Source organism: Lontra canadensis, unplaced genomic scaffold (assembly GCF_010015895.1).
Source record: "Lontra canadensis isolate GAN:19392208 unplaced genomic scaffold, GSC_riverotter_1.0 scaffold44, whole genome shotgun sequence".
NCBI classification, from domain to species: domain Eukaryota; kingdom Metazoa; phylum Chordata; class Mammalia; order Carnivora; family Mustelidae; genus Lontra; species Lontra canadensis.
The window spans coordinates 567,008-590,871 of NW_022631038.1; the positions used below are offsets into that span (position 1 = coordinate 567,008).

At 57.0% G+C, this 23,864-nt stretch overlaps 1 protein-coding gene across 4 annotated transcripts in view; it reads right to left on the reverse strand.

Annotated features, from left to right (window-relative positions):
* Positions 1–471: 471 nt before the first annotated feature.
* NFATC1 (nuclear factor of activated T cells 1) overlaps positions 472–23,864 on the reverse strand; it is a 95,438-nt gene continuing 72,045 nt past the window's right edge. For 3 of the 4 annotated variants that reach the window (XM_032872189.1, XM_032872191.1, XM_032872190.1), the window contains exon 11: positions 472–740. In XM_032872189.1, coding sequence (XP_032728080.1) covers positions 691–740 — 50 coding nt within the window. In that variant the 3' untranslated portion in view covers positions 472–690. The remainder of the gene's footprint in view (positions 741–23,864) is intronic. The other variant, XM_032872192.1, reaches the window with a different exon arrangement.

Below are 23,864 nucleotides of genomic sequence, written 5' to 3' on the forward strand. Positions count from 1 at the left end.
AAACGCCAGGTCGGTCCTGGGCGCACAGACCTCCTTTGTCCCGCGGCGTATCCTGTGCTCCCATCTTACCTGCACCACGTTCAAAGCCAGATTAAAAACAAAACCCCAGCATGCTACAGTCAACAATCCTACAGTTTCGGTAACACGGGAGGGAGCAGGGGATGCGAAAGAGGACGACGGGAAAGATCCCGAAACGCACTGATTTAGATCCTGAAACGTGCTGAATGAGGCAGCAGGTCGCACGCTGCAGCCCAAGGGGAGCAGGGAAAGCTCGGAAGGGGGCTGGGTCTCCTCAAAATGCCTTGCTGGCCGGGGTTCTCCCAGCCCACACAGAAGAGAGAGCCGCACGGCCACATGTCTTTACAGCTTCGCTCCTATACACGCTCTCCTGGCGGCAGACCCCACGCTCCGCCCCGGGGAACCAGGTCCGGTTAATAAGGCACTTCCAGCCCTGAAGCCCAGGGCGGGGGTGCCTGGGGCCCGTGACAGGTGCACCGGTGGCCCCACCCCCTTCGGTCCGTCCTCCTGGGCACAGAACTACTTGGAGCGCGCGAGGCAAATCTTGGGTTAGCGGGAGCTGGGCTGGTGCCGGGTGTGCGTTGGGTGTCCCCGGAAGTCCTGGTGTGGGAGCGGGACCGTTGGCGGCCGAGCGGGCTCCAAGCGGCTTGCGCGTGAGCTCCGTGTGGCCAGCTACGATCGGATGTTGGTGCTGGAGAGATCATTCCGTATTATTTCATTTACTGCAAGAAAACACAACAGAGTGACCGTTAGGGAAACACCGCTCTGCCCCAGAACTGTTTGTAAGAACCAGAAATCCCATCAGCCACGCCTTTAGCCCGTGAGGAAGAGCCTTTGCCCTGAGGGACGGGACTCCTTCCCACGCCCCGCCGTGGGCCCAGGGTGTCCTAAGCCCCCAGCATGTGACTGCCCGGGGCCCTGCTCTGCGGCTGCCCAGGCTGGCCGCAGTCAAGTTGGCGACACACTGATGCCTGGATCGTGGGTTCTGGGAAAAGGCTCCCGGTGCTGGAGGGGGGCTGTGCGCATGTCTTCCCCCAGCGGGCGTCTACATGGGCAGAGCCAGCAGGGGCGGCAGAGGCACGTCCTGGAGACCCAGGCCCAGGAGAGCCTCTCTCTCTGGTCTCGTGGTCGGACAGACCCTGTCCGAGAGGAGGACCCACCACAAGGCAGCCGGGGCCTCCCTTTGTTCAGGCCTCTTCCGTCATTCCCGCTTCCTCGCCCGGGTCCACTATCTGCCTGTGGCCTCTGGCGGCAGGAGAGGAAATGAGCGAAGCTGGCACAGACCGCCGTAAGCAGGCTCCACAACATCCCTCTCCCCACCCCTGAGTTGGCCCCCAGATAGGGCACGCATCCCCACGGCCCACTTTCCCAACAGAACTGGGAGGTGGGGGACACGTGCTCACGTCATGGAACTGCCCGGGCTTCCCTTTGCTGCCCAGATAAACTCCCTGTGTCTCTGCAGAGGCCCCGGCACGTCCGGGGTAGCTTCCTGCAGCGACCGGCTGGCACACCTGTCGTCACCCGCACGACCCCCCCGAATGCCCTTTCAACACCCCCTGCTATTGTGAAGAATAACAATAATAAAACGTGGCCAGGAATTGTGTCACCGCTGCTGATAACGGAGTCCACTGGCACCAGCTTCACAAGCAGGAGCCCAGTGGCAGAGCCCCAGGCCCGCCCGTCCCCCAGCCCAGCCCGGGTGGAGGGGCGGTGAGTCACAGCGCGCAAACACCAGGAGCACACAGTGGGCCGGGGTGGGGCACCAGGCCAGCCGGCCTGCGGAGGACACAGCTGCCGGGGACACGGATGGGAGGCGTGACCCCTGGTCACGCAGCCACACCTCCTCTGAGGACACCACTGACGCACAAGCGGAGACAACGGGAGGGGCTGGCTTGCCGGCCGGCTCAGGGTCCCCTCCGAGCGACCGCTTATGAGGCAACAGTGAGGCCCAGTGCACAGACCCGCTCTCAGGACGACACCCGTCCCCGGAGGGTCCCGTGGGCAGCTCGTCAGCGGCGGACCGTTTTTTTGTGACACTCTGGCAACCTGCTAGAGACCCTGACCAGTGCCCGGCCACGGCCCACAGGAAGGCAGGGCACGACGGGTCCCCTCCTGGGCACCATGCAGCTCACGTCTCTGCTGACCACGCGGCATGCCCTGCCACCCAACCTGGAGTGTGTCCTTGGCCTCGGGCACCACGCTCTGCCAGGGTCCCAGGGCACAGTGGGAAGGGGGCAGGCCTGGGCCCACGCTCCTTCCCACATCACTGTTTGCCTCCAATTTGCACTCCGCAGAGCCGCTGTGTCAAAGAACATGATGACAAGGACAAAGAACAACTATGAGCGTCCCTAGGACGTTGCCTCCCCAAGGAGAGGCTTTCCGGCAGAGTGGGCCGGACATCCTTATGACCAAATGCGGCGGGGACTGCTGACACGGCAGGGACGGTGGCACACTGCTGTGGCTGGCGTGGCACGTGGCCCCTTCAAGTTGCTTCATGGTGGCCCTTCTCATTTCCTCCTGAGCCCTCACCGGGCCACGGGCACGGCAGGTCTTCCTAACATCATTCAGATTCGGCAGGAGGTCCGAGGGCTCATGTGGCCATAGGGGCCCTGGCCCAGCGCGGGGTGGCTGGGGGTAGCGGCCCAGTCGCCACTGGCACCCCCGGGTCCAGGGCTGCAACACTCAGCCGTGACACCAAGGGACGAGGCCTCTGGCACCGTGGCAGCATGGACAGGTTGCCACCGAGGGATGGGGCCTCCCAAGGACATACACCAACACCAGGTCACTGCGCTCATTCCACCAGCAAGGACAGGGGTTCTCAGACCAGAAATCCCATCCAGCAGGGACAGACACCAGGTGGTGAGAAAATTCTCATGGGTGCTAACGTCAGGGAAAAGGGGGGCCTGAGGGCAATAATGACGGGAATATGGGGGGAGCTGAGAGGTAATAATGCTATGGAATCAGGGAGGCTTAAGCAAGGCAGCCAAAACTCTCTAGTTTCTCAGGGTTACAGAGACCACAGGACAAATAACACATGTTAGACAAGATAAAAGGGGAAGAAGGCTCAGAAGTGGGCTTCCCCTCACTGCCCACTGGGGCACCTGAGCCTGGCAGGGGGAGCCCGTGGTGGGTGGGAACGGGGAAAACACTGAGCCATCTGGGGCCCTCCTGTGTGCTGGCACCTGATGGGCTCTCTGCGACCCCAGCCTGCAATCAGGAGCATCTCGGGAGAGCGGGTGGCACTCCTACTCCGTCACTGGGATCTGCTGGTTCCTGAGGAGCCACCAGGCCTGCCTGCCTCCCAACAAAGGTCAGCTGGACGGGGCAGGTCATCGGACGGCCCTGTGGTCCAGGCCTGGCACCATGATGGAGGGTGAGGATGGGTCCGACATCTTGGAAGCACAGTCAGGAACCAGCACACATGTGCGAACACCGTCAGACCTGCCCTAGGTCCCCTAGGACTGTGCAGAGTAGCTGACAGAAGGGGCGGGTGGCCGGCGGGACGCGCACAGCAGACACACCAGACTGCGCACACGACCGAGGACAGGACGGCCACAGAGCCACGTTCTCCAGACAGACACAGCCCGCGCCGTGGCCCTCCAGGGAGAGCCACGAAGGTTCCCGTCCCCAGACAGACGGCGAGCAGGGTGCGCACATCGGGGCCCCGCCGCCCCGGCCTTGCCCTGCTCACGGCCTCCCACGTCCCTTCCATGAGGTCACGGTTCCAGGTCCCTGTGAGAGCGTGGCCGCCCCCGGGGGACTGTGCTGGTTACTTCGGGGGTGGCTTTCTCTGGGACGGTTTCCCACAGTGTCTTCTCTCTACTGATACTTTCCATCTTCTTATTCAGCTTTTCCACCGACACTCAGGGTTTTTTCTTAGTCGAGTATTTTGAACTGCAGGTAACATGTGACCCTCGGAGCTCGTCAGAGACCTGAAAGAGGAACCTTCGCTTTGCTGAGTGTCAGATGTCCCTGCGACAGGATGTGGTGAGCTGCTACACCACAATTTAATTTAACGAGAAAGGTTTTTTCCCTTATATTTAAGTTTTCTCTAAAATGCTCCCAAGGTGGAAACTACTGCTTTTTTCCTAAAACTTGTGTGGCAATTTGAGTTTTGGTTTTCACCTGGGATCCGTATGCAGGACACAGACACGCCTACACCACCTCTTTGCGCGTAGCTGGAGCGAAGAGAAAACTAGTCTTTTATGACATTTAAAAACTCAGACGTACGCCGCACAGGCACAGCCCTCGCCGGTGCTCGCGGCATCTGCGGATGCACACTGTACTGTTCCCGCCACGCAAACGGCTCACGGCTATTTATAAAGAAGCAAATTAACTAGTCAGGCGGAGGGTCCTTTTAAAGTGAAATTTTGGTACTTTCACGTAACGAGTTTCTTTTTCATCACCATTTTGAAAAAAATTGAGCTTAAAACTTCATGTCGGGGACGCCTGGGTGGCTCAGTTGTTGGGTGTCTGCCTCTGGCTCAGGTCGTGATCCCAGGGTCTTGGGATCGAGCCCCGCATCGGGCTCTCTGCTCTGCGGGGAGCCTGCTTCCCTTCCTCTCTCCCACTCCCCCTGCTGTGCTCCCTCTCTCGCTGTCTCTCCCTCTCTGTCAAATAAATAAATAAAATCTTTAAAAAAAAAAAAACTAAACTTCATGTCATAGTGAAATGAATCACTTCAACCTCCAGCTTCACTCACAGGCTCTGGCCGGACTCTCCTGAGACTGTGGGACTCCAGGGGTTGGGGAGGGCCCGGATCTCATTTTTATACATTTTGCTTTTAAGCCAAATTTCCCCATGTTTCTGAACTCTTGGTTCCCGAAAGCAGCTAAGGTTCTCAAATCAAAATTTCAGGAATGAGCCGCTTCCCTTGGTGGCCCAGCATGTTCACGGCCCCCGTGGGTCCTAAGCAGGGGCCGAGAGTCTGTCGCCAGCATCCCACGAGGGAGGGAAGGTGGACTTTGTAGTTACGGGTTTTGTTAACAGAGGGTCCACAGGAGAGTCGGGGAGGGGAGACATGGGCCCTTGGGCTCACGGGGGAGGGGAGCGTGCTCCGCCAGCCCAGGGCCGGCACCTGCACCCACCAGTCCCCCTCCTCCCACCCCTCCCCTGCACTCTGTCCCTCTGTGTCCGGCCCTGGCCTGGCTTGCGGGGCCGCTCAGCACACAGAACCTGGTGTCCGGGGCAGAGAAAGGCTAAAGGCAGAGCCCGCATGACCCCTGCAGGGGCGCGCGCGTCTTCAAAGCCAACACCCACCCATACCCGCTCCGCACACCCGAACACAGCGTTCTCTCTGCTCAAGCTAAAACGACAATGTTTTTAGTCATTTCTCCTGGACTAGCTATTGCCTTAAATGTACGTGTATTTCTACACGGAGGAGAGACAAGTGAGCAGGGGACGCACAGGGTCCGTCCGGCCACCTGCAGCCCAGGGAAGCTCTCTGCGCGCGACGAGGGGGTCCAGCCGTCCCTGTCCCACGCGGGGCCGGCAGCAAGGCCAGAGGAGACCCACAGACACGCGACATCAGAACCCTCCTTCAAAAGTCCCAGTAGCGTGCCCCAGCCATCCCAAAGGCCACACACACGTGAGGGCTCTGAGAGGGCACCCGGCGCTCGCGACGCACAGACGCCCGCGGCTCAGAGTCCGCGTTTCAGAGCTGACACCGAGGGCACCCGGGCCACCTGTCGGGAGCTCTCGGCCTTGGAGGCCACCTGCTCGTGGCCGTCGTGACGATGAGGGCCCCGGGCCTCTTCGCGGCACCCCGACGTCGTCGTCCGGTTTCCTCCTTCCGACTCCACGGGGAGAAGCGACAGCGTGTTCGTGCCCACGGGACTGAATGACGGGGCAGGAGGAACGTGATCCTGCATCACTGGGACTAGAAAGGAAGCCTGACATGAAGTGTGTCTCTGAGGACGACACGTGGTCAGCGGGAACACACAAACAGACTCTGGGAGGAGAAGCAGGTCCGAGAAAGAGGAAGAAGTGACGAAGAGAAGATCCGGCCGGACCTCCCAGTCTCCAGAGGGGCCCGCCGTGAGCGGAGCCAGGTCCAAACCGACCGTCCTGACCATCCCGCCACCTCCTGCCTTTCCCCAACCTCAGTTCTCCCACGTTCACACCACGTCACTTCATGATCGATCGGATCCATGGACAACGGGAGGCCCGTGGCCTTCCTCTAGAAAACCGAGGGACGCTGTGCCGTCGGGGGGGTGGGCGCGGCTGGGGCCGGGAGGGCGGAGACCTGGGTCCTGCCCTCAGCCCGCCTCTGCACCAGGCTGCAGTCCGAGGGTGTCCATCGTGCGAATGACGGCCCAGCCACCATCCCTTTCTGCTCCCCGAGTCAGGGAGTCTTCCGTCCCCTCAAAGGGAGAAACACCCCCTCCTGCCTGGAGTTCCGGGTGCCGAGCGTTGCGCGTGGCAGGAAGCTCACAGCGGCCTCCCCGGCCTCCTGGGAGCTGGATACCATTACTGTTCCTCACTTGAGGACAGGCCCGGAGAAGGCAGGAGACGGGTCTCCCACGGAGCGCTGACGGCGCGGCTGGCCTTCCCCCGGGCACAGCGGCCCCGGGTGCCGCCCAGGGCACAGCAACGGGAAGAGGGGCCTGGGGCTGTGCAGGGGTCTCCGTCTCTGTCCCTTGGCGGGAACCTGCCAGAGTCGTGGAGCCCACATGTGGGCTTTGGGGAGGGAAGGCACGGGAGGGGCAGGCTCTGGAAGCTTCTACGTGGCGTGGCTGTCCACACCGATGCAGATCGTACGTTCTTAGGAGCCAGGTCTTGGCCTGGGAGTGAGGAATCTAGTCCAGCAACGTGACCCCAGCCACACTGCGTCGTCCTCGCTAAAGCAGTTTATTACGGTGGGTGAGGACCCTCCTTGGCTAATAACACATGTGCCGACTTTTAAAAAAAACGTAGTGACTGCTGCAGGCGCGTGTCAGCTTGGCCACACGGCCCGGCTCCGAAGCGCCGCCTCCGTTTCGACAGGTCGGCTCTCGTGAGGGGACCCCAGCCCGCGGATTGTGGAAGATCAACAACAGCCGCTCTGCTCCTTGGCCCGCCGCTGGTGCGCGGGGACACTGTCAGCTTCTCACCTCCATGTGTGTGTTTGCTCGTCTGTGGGTCTTTTTACATTTTTTATAAAAATTTAGATTCACGTAGTTTCTGACATAGTGTCCAAGGACCCATCGGCTGTGAATAACACGCAGGCTCCTCACGACTGGTCACCGCGTCACTTTTTCACGGACAGAACCACTTTCCAGAAGCCGCCTTTGTCCTTGAAACAGAAGCAACGTGGGCGACAAAGAGGCAGGAATGATCCGCCGGGACTGCGTTTCCGGAGGGTTCCTGCAGCCACATCCGCGCTGCGTCCTGCCCGTGGGCCCCTCAGCGCTCAGGGTCACACGGGGGACCACGCGTAAAGACAAACAGAAAAGTCATGTGCTTACTCGGTGTTCCTGTGAGGGACAGAGAGACCCATGTTTCTCACACAGAACAAACCATCAGAAACCTCCTTATTTCTAAGGCAAAGCCAAAATAGCTGCGTGAAGAGCAGAACAAAACAGGAAGGCCGTTCTTCCCCATTCCTATAACTAAAAGATAATTCTAAAAAAAGTACTTGCTAACTTTCCCAGAAAATACACCTTTAGCTAAAGTTAGTGCTGTAACCCGAGAGCATAATCATTCAGGCAGACGGTCGTCGAACCAGAAATATCCGCGGCTGGTCACGTCGGTCGTGCTCACCCCTTACAACGGGCAGGGATCCGGGCTAGGGAGGGGTGCGGACTGTCTCACTGGGACGGCGCTCGCAGGGGTGCGAGCTGTGGGCTTTCCCCGGACCCGGGTGCGCGGGGTCCCCGTGCTGGAGCACGAGCTTCCTCGGTCGCGGAAAGCACCCGGCGCAGGGGGACGTGCACGAGAACACCACAATTAAAGCCGCCATTCGGAAACTAGGAAGCGAGTGGAGAAAATGTGCTTTTGTGCCCCTGGAGCAGGTGTGGCTCTGGGCAGTGACGCCCGGGCTGTGGGCACTGGGGGAAACTGAGGCGGCCTCCCAGGTGGGGTTTTATTGTTTGGAAGAGGCAAGCATCTCACGAAGTCTGCTGTCCACACGCTCCCATTCGCAGGCCGGCGCTGTGTCCACGGCCCGGCAGGGATGGCGGGCTGGGCATCTATGTGGCCCCGCGTGGCCCCCGGGCGACGCAGGCCTGTCGTGACCATAGCGACTCTGAAATGCAGAGCGGTGACATCGCTGAAGCCCCTGCTTTACTTTCCCGACTTTTTCAAAGACACTTTGTGAGGCAGCAGAAAATGAGGCCGTCTCTCAAGTTCCATTAAGAAGCGAGTCCTGCGCTACCTTGGGTGTCCGGGACCCATTTCAGCCTTCACTTATTTTTACCTTTTTAATCATAATAAGCCACTGCCACGGGGCCTGCTATTTTTGGAAAGAGGGGATGGGACGGTGGAGTCTGAATGACAACAAGTCATGGTTTAAATAAAACATGACCCTCCCTAGTGCGTGTGGGGCTGTCACTGCCGGGCACCGCTGTCACACGGGACTGTCAGCCGTTAAAACAGAATAATTTTCCTGCCTGCAATGCCTGCTTCCTTATTTAGCCTGAATCCTACAAATAATGCAAAGGCCCATGTGGAAACTCCAGCCTCCACGGGGACCGGCCAGCCACGTGACGGGGCTCCGCGGGCCGCCCTGCTCCCACCGCACTGTGGCTGGCCTGGGCTCCCGCAGCACCTGGCCCATTTTTTCATCTACCCAAACTCATCCCACAGTTGCTAAACCACCAGCAAGCATTTTCCAGGGCTTTCCTTGTGCTGCTAAAAAATACACTGCCCCCAAATGAAGACATTTCTATTCACACAGAATTAACAGAATTGAAAAAATAAAAGATGAAAAAATGCCCCTTAATTAAAAAGTAACAATGTCACGTGGATAGAGGGAGGGATGCGGTGAGTGGCCATGCAGGTCAACCAGGCCACGGCCTCCAGTCACTCTGTCCGGGGACACAAGTCGGGGCCTCGATGTAAGAGGGGCTAACGACACGGGTCCTCCCCTCCATGGGCAGCGGAGGACACAGCCACGCTCCTGGGCTGGGGGCGGGAAGGGCCGCGATCCGTCAGCTCAGCCTGCCAGGTGCCCACGACCCCCAGCAGCTACCTGGTTTGCCCAGAAGAAGCTGCTCATTATGGAGGCAAAGGAGAGGCTCGGGCTGCCCGTTCTTGGCTTCAGGGGAAGTGAAACCTTTTGATGGGTTCAGTTTGAAGTAAACCCTCACCTTACCAGAGAACCACTAGCAATTTTCTTAGGTGTGACTGTCACACTGAGGTCACGAAAGAAAGTGGCTGCTTAACAAGGCATCTGTACCGAGGGACGGCGGGACTCAGATGCGAGGTCCAGGACCTGGTCCCTCACCACCTCAGCAACAGCCAGCACGTGGGCGGCTGAGGGAACGGCGCCCCGTCTCACCCGCCCTGACTGTGGACCTTGGCGAAAGCACATGGGAACCGCCTGTAGTGTTTACTACGCTCTCGTGGACGTCTGACTTTGCCATCATTAAAAACCAACACCGCCTTCAGAGAGAAGCTGGAGCCCAGGAGAAGCTGGTGACGGCTGGTCAGCCTCGGCCTCTGGCCTGTGTTCTGGCAGGTGCTTGGAGGCCGAGCCCATCCCATGGCGAGGCGAGGACCACCCCCCGCTGTCCAGCTGTGCACCTGTGCCCAAAGCCCGGCCGGGATGCTGCCGCCCAGGTCACCCGCGCCCCACTCCTGGCTCTGCCGGCCACTTCAGAAAAGGCCAGAGGGTACCTTGCCCATGCACACAGGAGCCCTGTGAGCCACTACTCTTTACCATGGTCTCTGCTCTCTGTCCCCAGGAGATGGAGCCCGCCCTGAAGGTAGAAATTGCACCCGAGTACTGGGAAAACTGACCGACAGCAGAAGCTGCTTCTTTATTCTGGAAAGATCTGAACAGAAAGATCACAAGAGGCGAGTGACTCCCAGAAACTCCCAGTTTGGGGAGCGACAGGGCGGAGGAGGGGCAGAGCCACAAAGCGCAGGCCGGGGAGGCGGGTCTCCTGGTTTCTAGGATGTATGGACCCTGGAATGGAAAAGCACCCAAGATTGAATTTTTGTATCGATTATCCAATTATTAATCTTTACAGAAGCTATTGCAACGCCACACGTAATGAGTAATTCATCACAGAACACGAGATGCCACAGAAGCCGCACTCCCTGCAGAAGGCCATTAAGTTTCCTGTAATTGCCCATTGCTGGAGCCTTCGTTGGTCCTAATCAAATCAGCAGGACCGGCACGAACGTGCTCTAATTGACTTTATGTCATAAGCACACGCCCCTGGCGATCACCAAAATGAGCGGCCTGGCTGGATCACCACGGTCCCAAAGACCGCGTCCCACCCCGAGGTGGAGCGGCCATTTCCCACGGTACCTGAAGGAAAGGTGCGAGCGGTCCCCTGAGCGCGGGAGGGGAGCACGCGGTCGGACCCGTGACCACGGAGCGGGGGGCAGGGCTGCCATCTGGGGCAGAGCCGAGCGCTCCCACCGGCAGACGGAGCCCACGCCTGCCCGCAGGCCCCGTCCTCCAGAGCCCGCCCACCATGCGAGGCGGCATTTCCCACAAGGAGTGGAGACTTGCCGGCAGGGATCCAGGACGGATCGCCGTTGAAACTCAGCTCCTGTCCTTCTCCTCCAAGAAGTCCTCCCTGAAACACGGCCTGGGCCCTCAGACTCCGGGCGTGGGTGCGTCCTTCACGTGGCAGCTGGCTGCTGCCCGCCGGGAGCACGGCCCTGTCGGCTTGAGCGTCACTCACTCCCGCGCCATGGGCTTCTCCACCAGCTCTGCCCGCTGCCCTCGGGGCTTTCCAGCGGCCAGAAAATGGGCATGTGCACAGGTCCCGGGGCCCTGCGACACCGGAACACAGCGGGGAGTCTGCAATACTGACGGCTACGGCCTCTCCTGAGAGCCGCATCGACCCTCTGCGGGGGTTTCCAAGGGACTGAGCACGAGGAGGACAGAGCCGAGGCCGTGGCTCAGGCTGCGGCCACGTCGGTGCCATGCCGGCGGGGCGGCCTCCTGCCTGTGGGCTTTCTCCCGCTCCATGGGGCATGGACCATCCGCGTGGAAAACCTCGCATCAAGTCTCCATTCCACTAACTCTGAAGAAGACTTAAAATGTGTCCTCCAGGGCGCGGAGCGGCTGCGTCTCTGAGCGTCAACTCTTGGTTTCGGCTCCAGCTGGGATCTCGGGGTCGTGGGGCGGAGCCCACGTTGGTTCCGCGGGCAGCGGGGAGCGGACAGTCTCTCCCTCCGACCCTCCCCCGACCCGCCTGCACGCTCTTTCTCAAATAAATTCACAAATACGAATAAAGACGATGTCCTCACCAGAAGGCGGTACGTGGGGAGCGAGCGGTTTACACGCATTTGTTCACAACAGGTGGCAACGCACCCTGGACGGGGCTGCAGACTTGCCAGCAAAGCCGCGTCCGACTCTGCCAAGCTCTTCCTTGCACGGAGGTGAGGCTGCAGCCGTGCCCCCGGCACAGAGCGCTCCCAACCGCCCCCCATGACGGGAATGGGGGTCCCCAAGCACCGTCCAGGGCTGCGCCCGAGGCCAGCCCGGCACCACCACGCCAGGCCGCACGCCGATCCCACAAGCTGCCAGAGGCCCGGAGACGCCCGTGCACGCGGCACAGTGAGACGACTCACCGAAAAGCTGAGGTTAGGGGCCCTGGTCAAGGGGACCTGAGATGCTTGAAGAACCCCCAGAGTGTAAAGATGCTCCCAGTGCCCAGGGTCGCCGTCGGCAGGGACGAGCGGATGTTTCCAAACCCAGAGCCCGGCTCCACGCGGCCGGGGACACTGAGTGCCTGGGAAGAAGCCACCCAGAGGGTCGTGCCCTTTCAAGCTCTCCTCACCTTCCTGTCATGGAATGAACGTGCTGGGTGCCTGCTGAGTGAGGCTCCCACCCCAGGGCCCTGGCTCCTCCCAGGGCAGAGGGGCTCTTCTGGGCTCTAAGAGCCGACGCTGTGCCCCGGCTCCCCCCCAGGGCTCCCCAACAGCAGGCTGGGACGGCTGCTTACGGTGGGCGCCAGAGCTCCCCGACCCCACTGCCCACCTGGCCTTGAAAACACAGAAACAGGAAGCAGAGCAGAGGAGGAAGCGGCAGGCGGGGGAAGGGCCGGGTCCGGTAAAAGCCTCGCTCAAAAGCACAGGTCAGAGCTCACCCCTAGGGAGCCCAGCACACCTCCGGAGAAACGCCTGTCAAAGTCATCCATCACCCAGTTTCCCTGCCCCGCTGCCCGCTGCACTATCAGGACAGGAAGCTGCACGCGGGGTGGAAAGCCGACGCTCGTCCCGTGGAAACCACCGTTTCCATCTCCGAGGGGAACAGAACATCAACACCGCGGTTAGCGGTGATGAGAGATAAGGACCAGCGCGCGGGGAGGGGGGCGTGGACACCCTTGCCGGCGTTCGGAAGGATGGTCCGACGTGCGTTTTCCATTCTCTGCATCCAGAGAAACACCCAATGAGTAGACAGGCCTTGACGCAGCGTTTGAGCTCTTTTCTGAAATCAGAGCGCGCACAGCACCGCGGGCACGCCAGCCCCTGCCCCGCCACAGACGCGCTGGCCTGCACTTGCTCTCCCCAGTGTGGCCACAGACCTTCCCGCTGGAGCCAGAGAAAGCCCGCGGTGACGGATGGGCCGGGCCCGGCGCTGCCGCCTCCCTCCCCCCTGCCCCACTCTGTCCACCGGCCTTTCTCTGTCCAGCCATCTGCCAAGAGGAAATAACTCTGCTGTGCTGGGAGTCTGGGGATCCCAGAAAACAATCTCAAATCCACAAAAATAACTGAAGTTCACTTCTACTGCACTGCTCAGCTCCATTCTGATTTTTACTACAATGTCAACAAGAGTTTGATTTGTGTTGAAGTTTAGGTTCTTAAATCTGAGTGATATACAGTAATTTACAGCTTGCTGGCAACAGCTACTGTGGAAAAAAACGGAAAGTGCATATAAAGGCAATTCTAAGTTTGACATTGTGAAGACGGGGAGCGATGCCAAAAGCAGCGGCCTGTGTGGCTTTCCCCCCAGGGCATGGCAGCCATGGTGTGGGCCAGGGGCACACTCGTCACCAGCCTGGTCCGGAGACGGCAAGTGAGAGGAAATGTCCTAAAATGCAATTTCTCGAGCAAAATGCTCTCGGATGTCAGCCAGGTCACACGTGGCACCACCGTCTCATCTGGGGTCTCCTGTAGAAAGCAGGTCCTGCAAAATGCCCTGAGCAGGGCCGCTGGGGAAGAAAGGCGCTGCCCCACCCCTGAGGTCGTGCCTCTCAGCTGCCCAGAGGGTGTGGATCCGGACAGTGGGCTGAGACGCTCCCCGGTGTCCAGGCTCGCTGTCGCTGGGCTGGAGCCCCATTAGAACTGTCCGCACAGACACACAGGACCGCACACCGGCAAATGAGCCCGTTTAATGGGCACAGAAGAGGACGGACCAGGCCGCCCCCAAGAACTGACTTTAAAACCCCCGCCTGTGGGCCCCACCTCGGCTCTGGGTCCTGCTGCCTGCTCTGTGTGACCAGACAAGGTTCCAGGGGCCGGCAGAGCTCCCCCACGCCTGCGGCACCTGCCCCTTCCTCTTGCCGCCAGCTCGGGCTGGAGCCAGACCTCGGGCGAATCACAGGCCGGTTTCTGGGTGTTGCTGAGGCCCTGAGCTGCCGCCGTCCTGCAGCCGGCTTCCTGCCCTATCTACAGTAACAGCAGCTGTGGGGCCTGATAGGGCCGGTCCCAGGGAAGCCTGCACCCTTGGGTGGGAGAGAGGACGGCCGGGGCTGATAAGGCCGCCCCAGGCCCCCGGGCCTGATGACCGCATCCTGCGCTGTCTGCCTGCTTCCGAACAAAAGAGAGCGGGCCGCGGGCTCCGGGAGCGATAGCGCTGGGAGGGGAGTGGTCTGGCTGACTGGCCTATTGTGCAGAGTATCAGGCTCTGATTAGCGGGGGTCCCCTGGGCCCGATAAGGGCGGATGCGTCAGAAAGGATAGACCCGCTTTGTTCTTTACTGTGTGCCGGCATCCATGCTGTAATCTGGAAGGAAGGGGCCTGCTTTAAAATTCAAGGTGAAAATCAAGGCAAAGGGACTCACAGCTCCACGCGCCCTACCGAGAACCCGCGTCGCTCGTGGCCAGAAAACGTGGCCCTCACCACGTGGCCAGAGGCGGAGGAGCTCCTGCTACACTGTCCGTGTCTCCCACGCAGTCCTTAATTTAGCCAAACAGGAGCGCACGTATTTTCGTTCCCTCAGAGCAAGTCTGCCGTTGGCATCGTGTCCGTGCCACAGAACAACAGGACTTTGCTCCTCATGCTGCTTGGAGAAGGGGTCCAGGGGCTGTACATGTGGCACAGGGGACACCTGGCAGGACACACATGAGCCTCGCACCTGAGCAGCGGGGTCTCTCCTCCCGCGCCGAGTGATTAGCCCTGGACACTTGTGAAGGGAAGGCCCTTGAGCTACAGCAAAGATGCAGACGCCCCTCCCAGGGGACAGTCCCACGCCAGGGCACTGCTGCCTCCTGAGGTCGGGTTCTCGGGACGCTTTCACGTATGGAGGGCGAGTGGCTTGTGTCTGGCTACTCTGACTCCGCCTCGGTGTCCAAGGTCCGTCCCCGGCACGGTGTGGCCAGCACCGCTCTCCTCCTTTTGGCGGAGTGACGTGCCCTCGTGTGCTTGTGACGCCTCTCCTGTCTGTGTGCGGCCTTCATGTGGACGTGGGTGTGGACTTCTTGTGGGCCGACACCTAAGAGTGGAACGGACAGGTCACACGACGACGTCACGGCCCTCCGAAGACACCACCACGCGGCCGTGGTACCCAACGTGTCCACTGGTGACGGCGGGGCTGCCGTCCTCCCCACCTTCTCGCAAGAGTGCTCCCGTCCCTTCTGCCGCCTGTCCGCTCAGACAGGTGGGGCGGAGCTCTCCACTGCTGTCACACCTGCTTTCCCCACGACTGATGCTGCAGAGTCCGCTTCTGTGTGTTTACGAACATTCACACATCTTGGAGAAAGGTTTGCTTGCATCTTAAAGCCCGGTTTTTGACTAGGTTGTCTTCTTAGCATTGAGATAAAAGTTTTTGGTATATTCTGGATATAAGCCCCTTATCAGACCTGTACTTTGAAAATACATTCTTTTGGTTCATATATTCTTTTATGCATCTTGTCACTATCATAACAGTTCTTTCAAAGCAAGAAAAATGTGAATTTTGATGGGGTCTCATTTGCCAGTGTTTTGATATTGGATTATGTTTTTGGTATCATACCTAAAAGATCTTTGCCTAATCTAAGGTCTGGAAGATGTTTCTCATATGCTATCCACTGCGTATTTTACTGTTTTAGCCTTCACATTTAATTCTATGACCAATTTTGAGAATTTTGTGTACTGTGTGGGGTTAAAGGTGAAAGTTCATTCTTCTTGTGGACACGAGCTGTTACGTCCTCATTTGTTAAAAGGATATTCTTTGCCCTGGTTAAATGGCTCGGCAATTTTGTTAAAAATCAATTTACCATAAGTAGAAGGATTTCTGAACTCCAGATTCTGTCCATCGATCGAGATGTCTTCTGCTAATACGACACTGTCTTGATTATTGTAGATTTATAGTAAGTCTTAAATCGGGAAGTATGTCTTCCTGCTTTGTTCATTGTTTTCAAAATTGTCCTGGCTACTCTGGGAAGCTTTGAAATTCCCTATGAATTTTAGGATCATTTTATCATTTGTCATGTTCCTGAAAAATACAAACCCCCAAAACCTGCTTGAATTTTGATAGGGACTGCATCAATTCTATCCATTAATTCCATTAATTCCATTGTGATCAGAATTGATTCTTTAAAATGTATTCAGGCTTGTTCTATGACCTACTAGAAAGTCTGTCCTGCAGAATGTTCCACAAGCACTGCATTCTGTGGAGTGTTTCATACATGGCTTCTGGGTCTGTCCAGCTGCTCGACGGTGCCGTTCAACTGTTATATTCTTGTTGGCTTGACATCTAGATGTTGTATTACTGACTGTTCTGTTACTGACAGTTTGTAGCGAGATCTCCAGATACCATTTATTTAACTGTCTTTCAGTTTATCCCTTCAAATCCAGATATTTTTATTTCACGTATTACGTGGTTCTATCTTTTTAGGTGCAAAAATATTTGTAATTATTATTATTATTTTTTTAAAGATTTTATTTATTTGACAGACAAAGATCACAAGTAGGCAGAGAGACAGGCAGAGAGAGAGGAGGAAGCAGGCTCCCCGCCGAGCAGAGAGCCCGATGTGGGGCTCGATCCCAGGACCCTGGGATCACAACCTGGGCCGAAGGCAGAGGCTTTAACCCACTGAGCCACCCAGGTGCCCCGAAAATATTTGTAATTATTATGTCTGCCTGCTCAATTTACATTTTAGTCATTATAAAATATCCCTTTTTGTCTCCAGCAACACTTTCTTTGGTCTTAAATTGATTTTGTCTAGTATTAGTATCAATACTCCAGATCTCTTTTGTTCACTCTTTACCTTGTACAATTATCCATCCTTTTAATTTCAACTATTTGTGTCTTTAAATGTAAAGTAAGTCTTCTGTAGACAGTGTATAGTTGGATCTTAATTTGTTTGTTTTTTCCCCTAATCCAGTCTGACAACCGTCACCTTTTTTTATTGGAGTGTTTGGTTCATTTACATTTAATGTAATTTTGTTGTAGGATTTACATTTGCCATTTTGTTGTTTGTTTTCAGTATCTTATGGGGTTTTGTTTGTTGTTTTGTTGTTTCTATCATCTTCTGTTATCACCTTCTTCTGTGTTAAACAGATGTTCTAACCTATCACTTAAATATGGATTTGGTGGGTTGGTTGGTTGGTTTGTTTTACTCTGTATATTTTTAAGTTAGTTTCTTTATGGTTCCTCTAGAGATTACGATACACATTTAACTTAAAAATTCTGTTTCAGCTAATTAATATTAACTGGCTTCTAATAACATATGGAAGTTTGCTTTACTACGGCTTCCTTCCCTACCCTTTCCTTTCTGCCGTTGCTACCACACCAACGACCATCTTGATATAAACCCATCAAACATTTTTGTCATTTTTGTCTCGTGTATTTTCTTTTAAATGAGTTAGGAGGAAAAAGGAGTTTAAAAATATGTATTCTGTCTTTATCTACATAATTACTTTTTATCAACGCTTTTTATTTCTTTGTGTGGATCTGAGCACCAACAGCCAAGAGGACTCCTTTTAATATGGCTTGTGGGTCAGGTCTGCTGGCAACAAAATTTCTGACCCAGCAATGGTTTTATTTTTCCTTCTTTTTTAAAGCTAGTTTTGCTAGATACGGGCTTCTTTTTTTTTTTTTTTTTAGATTTTATTTATTTATCTGACAAACAGAGATCACAAGCAGGCAGAGAGGCAGGCAGAGAGAGAGAGGAGGAAGCAGGCTCCCCGCCGAGCAGAGAGCCCGACGCGGGACTCGATCCCAGGACCCTGAGATCACGACCCGAGCCGAAGGCAGAGGCCCAACCCACCGAGCCACCCAGGCGCCCCTAGATACGGGCTTCTCGATCAACGGGCTTTTTCTTTCTTTCAACAGTCTTTTTCTTTGCGGCCTCTGTGATTGCTAATGAGGTCAGCTGTTAATCCTACTGAAGGTGCCACATATCTGATGACTTGCTTTTCTCTTGCTGCTTTCAGGACTGTTTTTCCTTGACTTTCGACAGTATGGCTATAATGTATTTAGATATGAATCTAAGGGTTTATTCTACTTGGAATTTGTTGATTTGGGGGGATGTGTACAATGTTTTTTTTAAATAAATTTGGGAAGATTTTAGCCAATATTTCTTCAGGTAAGTTTTCTACCCCTTTCTCTCTCCTCTCTTTCTGCATTCCCAATATGCCTGTGTTTGCACATTTTATGGTGTCTCACATGTTCAGTTTTATTCTTTTTCCTTTCTATTCCTCAGACTGGATAAGCTATAGACATTTCTTCAAGTTTGTTGATTCTTTTTCTCTGCCAACTCCAATTTGCTGTTCAGCCCCTATAACGAATTCTTCATCAGTTATTGTACTTTGCAAGGCTAGAATGTCTATTTAGCCTTTTTAAAAACTTTTAATCTCATTATTGATATTCTCCATCTTGTGAGACATTGCTGTCCTACTTTCCTTTACTTCTTTAAACACACTTTCCTTTGGTTCTTTGAATGTATCTACAGCAGCTGATTTAAAGGCAGTCCTGCTAAGTCCCACACCTGAGCCCTCGCACAGACACACGGTCTATGCCTTTGGGTTGTTTCTTCCTCTTCTGCAGGGGACGTGTTTTCATCTTTCTTTGCATGTTTTATAATTTTTAAGTTGAAAACTAGACAGTACAGATGATACATATTGTAGCAACTTTGGAATTAGACTCCTCCCCCAGTAGGGTTTGCTGTTATTGCTGGGTTACTTTTTTTCTTCCCTTGATGCTGGATGTTTGATGAGTGACTTTTCTGGACTCATTCTGTAGGGGGTCCTGTGTTCTCTGTGGTGTGTGGCCACTAAATCCTCTATTCCTCTTTTAAAAATCCTTGTTTTGGGGCGCCTGGGTGGCTCAGTGGGTTAAAGCCTCTGCCTTCAGCTCGGGTCATGATCCCAGGGTCCTGGGATCGAGCCCCGCATCGGGCTCTCTGCTCGGCGGGGAGCCTGCTTCCACCTCTCTCTCTGCCTGCCTCTCTGCCTGCTTGTGATCTCTGTCTGTCAGATAAATAAAAATAAAATCTTTTAAAAAAAAATCCTTGTTTTTATTTTTCAGTCTGGCTTCCCCAGGGTCATCCTCAGGGTGAGCAGGGCTAACGGTCAGTCAGCTATCCATCAGGAGTTTTCTCTAAATGCCTTAAGTCTCCATCTTCTGTCAATGAGATCGAACTGCACGCGAGCCACGAGTCAGCCCTAGCTCCCACTTCTGTTTTTGTGCAGGTCTCCAGGCCGGCCGGAGGTGACGGACCTGGCCCTTTCTTTTCCCATGTCTTTCCTGAGCATGTGCACATCTGTATGCAGCCTCCCAATTCCCAGGAATGTGCTGGGGCTTTTCCAACCCCCCTGCAGGCACTGAGTGTGGCTAGGCTCCCGTTTGCCCCAGCTGAGATCACAGCCTTGGCTGCTCCCGCAAGCAAGAGTCCAGCCATCTGCTGTTTTGGTCATGGCCTGGGAAGACGACTTTTCCAGGGAGGTTCACCGTCAGATACTGTTTGCACATCGGGCAGGGTTTTCAACAGAGCCCCAAAGAGGCCAGTCTCCTTCACTGTCAGCGAAGCTGCTGGCTTTCTACAGCTGCACTCTGGGGGCTGGGGAAGGCGGATGGGAGTGGCCCCCTGCGACCACTGCAGATCCCGCCCTTCTTAGCAGGATCTAGTTTTTCTCGAATAAATGCTTTTCAGTTTGTTCTGCCTCTTTGGTGAATTTCCAGATTGTGAAATGATGGATTTGATAGCTCTCAGTATTTCTGTTGCTTTTCTGGGGAGTGCTGACTCCCCGAGGTCCTTCCCCTCACACTCTAGAAGTCCTGCCTGTCTTCCTGTCCTTCTTGAGCCACCAGGACGTGCCTCGGGTAATGACCAGGCGTTCTCTGACCAAGAAGAAAAACCACGGCAGTCCTCTTCAGCTTGCAAGGCCAACTCATGCTTGAAAGCCAGACTTTGGAGCAGGAATCTTTGCATATCACACGTCTAGAAGAGGAAGAAGTCCTCAGTAACAGAGCCGAAACTCGGGAGAGCAGAGAGACTGTTTAAGTCAGAGCTGGCCAATCCCCACGGTGCTTCTGGCCTGTCCCGTGTTCGGTGTGATTGTGAGCAGGTAAGCGAACACTTGTCTGCAAGCCCGTCTCCTCTGTCTGTGGGGTCCACGTCAGCAGTTCTGGCCATGGGACTGTTCCAAGGTTGAAAATGTAAATTAAGAAGATATACATAAAGTCACTTTGAAAAGCACCGGAGGCCACCCATCTAGTGCTGTGACTGGGACTCGGGATTTCTGTTTGTCAACAGGATGTGTCATGCCAGACTGGGAATGGCTCTCTCAGCTCTGACGGGAAGATAATTACTACAATTCCAAGTCCCCACGTTCTTCTCTGCCTGGACTTGGTCGACATCTGTGAGCCAACGACCCGGTGCTCCTCAGGGATCCATAGGTAAGAATACAGTTTTGTATCAGGGAGATCACTTGAACGTGTCTGTGCCTAGCTGGCTCTGTGCCCGGAGCTCCAGGGGCAGGGGAGCCAAGTGCCTGGCTTGAGTTACAGGGCCCCGGCCGCTCTTGTGAAAACACAGTTGTCTGACAGCTGTGGGCAGAGCCCTCCACTGCCCTGGTCCCCACTCTCCCCAAAGAAGTATCTAGCTCGGACGGTCTGGCACCCACTGTGCTTTCTGAATGTGGCCATTGTGTTTGCAAATACCAGGCCTTATGGCTTCACGCTCCGGTGACGAGACACAGTGGTGCTATTTGCACACGGACCTGCAGGCGTCTGGGAGGAGCACTCCTTCGCGAGTAAGAAAGCCCCGCGAGCATCAGAGAAGGAGAAGATGCAGAGCCCAGGCCAGTGACACTCCAGGCTACTCCGAGCTTGCCTGCGACCCAGGACAGAAACACGCGAGCACACATCCCGGTGCACAGCCCTGTGCGCACGTCCGGACGGCCGCTCTCAAGCGCTCTGCGCTCCTGCCACGGCGAGTGCCATTCGGTGGTGAGCAGACCTGAGGGAGCTGGAGGTTTCAGGCTCTTCCTGTGGGTCCCTCTCTGACACCACCTCCTCGTCTCCGATTAATGCTCACGGGGAAGCAAGCTAATGACCGTGACGGGGCGTGCACGGCCGGCTGACATCCGTGGAGAGCAACGGGGCTCACTGCCCGCCGAGGACCCAGAAAACACCTGGGCCACATGACCAGAAACACAGCGCGGCCGGAAGCCCTTCCCGCGTGCGGCTGACATCCCCACAAGGCAAGACGGACAAGAGTGCCCAGAACAGACACCTCAGCTCTGGAGTCCCAGGAGCAGACGGCCCCCTCCTCCCGCTCGCCCTGCTGCCCGTCGGAAGGGACAGCAGGGGCTCTGACGTCACAGCCCCACAGCTTATGGAGCTGGGCGCTGGGGGCAGCACCGGCGTGTCTGCGCCCTACAGAGAGCCTAACCCACTGCCCTCCAGGAGCTGCGGCTGCCTCCCCCTTCTTTCCTCTCGGAGGACGGCCTCCTGAGCGCTGCCCTCCTGGCCGTGCCGAGGACGCAGGCCTCCTGCAGGGTCTCCAGAGAAGCCACTCACAGAGCCCGCGGCCCCCGTGCCCGCAGTGCTCTGTCCCCGGGGGCGTGCGGTGGGATTTTCATGCTGGAGACCCACACACGGACATGCCAGTGCGTGCAGAACAGGCCCTGATGAACTCCCGGTGTGGCTGCGTCCGTCCAGCCATCTCGCAGTAGCCACCATCGTAACATTAACGACTGCATACGTCTGGTCACTGCGACGCAGACTGTTCCCATGTCGTGAGGACTGGGGAAGGCCCCAGCCCTGGGCACCAGGCCAGGTCAGTAAAACTTTCCACGAGGAGAGACTGTGTTCTCTCCCGGAGCAGCCTGGGCTCAGGGACGAGGGGGAGCCGGCGGTGGACTCACGGCCCAGACTCGGGCAGACGTGATCCCGGCTGCCTGGTCCACCTGCTTGTCCTTCTAACGACACGGAGACTTCTGGAAACCTGAGCGCTCCTGGCAGGGCTGAAAGGGCTGACTGTGGCACAGGCGACTGGGTGGGCGGGGCGCCCACGTGGCTAAAGCACGGATGGACCCATGGACGGACCCACGCCCGGCCCTCGAGTGTGTCCCTCGAGAAGCCCCGAGGAGCTGTGACTCAGCAGCACAGCCGCCCCATCCACGGGGTCCCCTCGCACGAAGCCCAGGACAGCCTGTGGCTCCAGAGGTGTCGAGAGCACCTTCCCCGCAAACGCCACGCACGAGACCCTGCCCCGTGACACGTCGTCGTGTGTGTGCACATGTGAACGGCCCACATTTGCATGTCAGCGACTGAAAGGACGGCCTGTGGCGGCCGGGGCAGCGTGGCTCGGGTCCACACACGGGCCACACAGAAATCACGGCAGCGAATCGCTGGCGCGCGGCTTTCACGGCCCGGCTCAAAAATCAGCATTTAAAATAACACGAGGCCCGTGAAACGACCCTTTTAAAAACGTGCCCCGTGGTCCCGCCACGACTGAGAAGTCTGAATTGAGAGCTTAAGTCTTGTGAGTGTTGCTGGACCAAAGAAAAGGCTACGATTCGTGTGTTTACGGACCAAATACTTTGACGCGAAACCAGAGAGCAGACTCAACCAAGAAACAGACAAAACGCGAGAGAAAGCGGGGTTCGTTTCTCGGCGAGTCGCGCTGTGCCCGCTCTGAAGAGCGAGAAAGGTCTGGCAGGTGTGAACGCGGCTGCACACGGCGGCTCGCGTGTCCGCACGCCCCGCTCCCTGCCGCCGCACGGACACCCCGTTCTCACTTTTCTCATTCTACATTCCTGGAAAACAAAACCCCCAACGAAACCACCGGGAGCCCAAACGGCCGCCCCGACTTCTGAACAGGGTCTCGCTCTGAAGGGCAGCCGTGGCCGCCGCTAGGCAAGCGGACGGACTCCCGACAACGCTGCTGCCATGCAGGGAAAGGCCAGGGGGCACCTTCGTGCTCCCTGGCATCGAGCGTCTCACCACGGGGCCCACCTGCACCGACCAGGCGTCCCTCCCCACGGTGGCTGGAGAGCTGTGTGAGTCCCAGCGTGCAGCCTCAGCCCCTGGGCACCCGTGGGGAGAAGGCCTCACCGCCCCCAGGTTGTCACGGCGCTGTGCTCCCACTGCCCCACCACCGACCGGTCTTTCTGGGAAGCGGGCACCGACTCCCAACGCGAAGCCGCCCCAGGCTCCCGCCCCTGCCGGCTGAGCCGTGTGCGGAAAGCTTTCCCATCAAGGCCACTTTGCGTCCGTGCCGTCTCACGTTCTAACAGGTTTTCGCTGCTGTTTCCGTTTCCAGGCTGCAAGTTCAGACCTGAGACACAAGGGGAAGACCTGTGCCCTGCAGTGGATCTCAACGCCCCCATCTCATGCCACCCGCCACCACCACCGCCTGCCACGGAACCTGAGACACGGCCTCACACGCCAGGAACGACCGTCCAAGTTCACGGATCACACTGAGCCTGACGGGTGAGGAGGACGGAAGAGGCTGAGGCATGGGACAGCAGAAGGGCTACGACTCCAGCAGGGGACGCGTGCCCCTCTCCAGGAAGGCTCCTGCGGGGGCTGGGGGGGCGCACCTGGACAGCTCAGATACACAACCGCAGGGGGAGGCCCTCCAAGCCGCCCCCTCCCCCGCCCCACCCAAAACAGGTGGTTTGTAGATATTCTCCAGAAACTTCCTCTGCCCCAGAACAAGCAGGGGCTTTGACAATTGCCCTGGCTTAGCCAGTTCATTTCCAAAAACCCCGACCATGCAGACCATTAAAACGGGGGGCTGGCAAAGGACCACATCGTTGGTGCCAACTCAAGTCCTGAAGGGCTTCCAGGAGCATCCCGGGGTCAGGCCACACGACCATGATACCTGCGAATCCCTCCCATCAGCCCCATCGGGAGGGCACCAGTTACAGCCCAGCCCCCAGCCCCCCGGGATTCAGGTGGGAAGCTCGGGGCTCAGGGCCCTGCGTGCACGATGGACGCCTTTAGCCTGCACTGACCAGTCTTCGGGGACTGACTAACTCGGCGCAGGCCACATCCGCGTCAGCGCTCTGCCAGAGGCGGGGTTCCA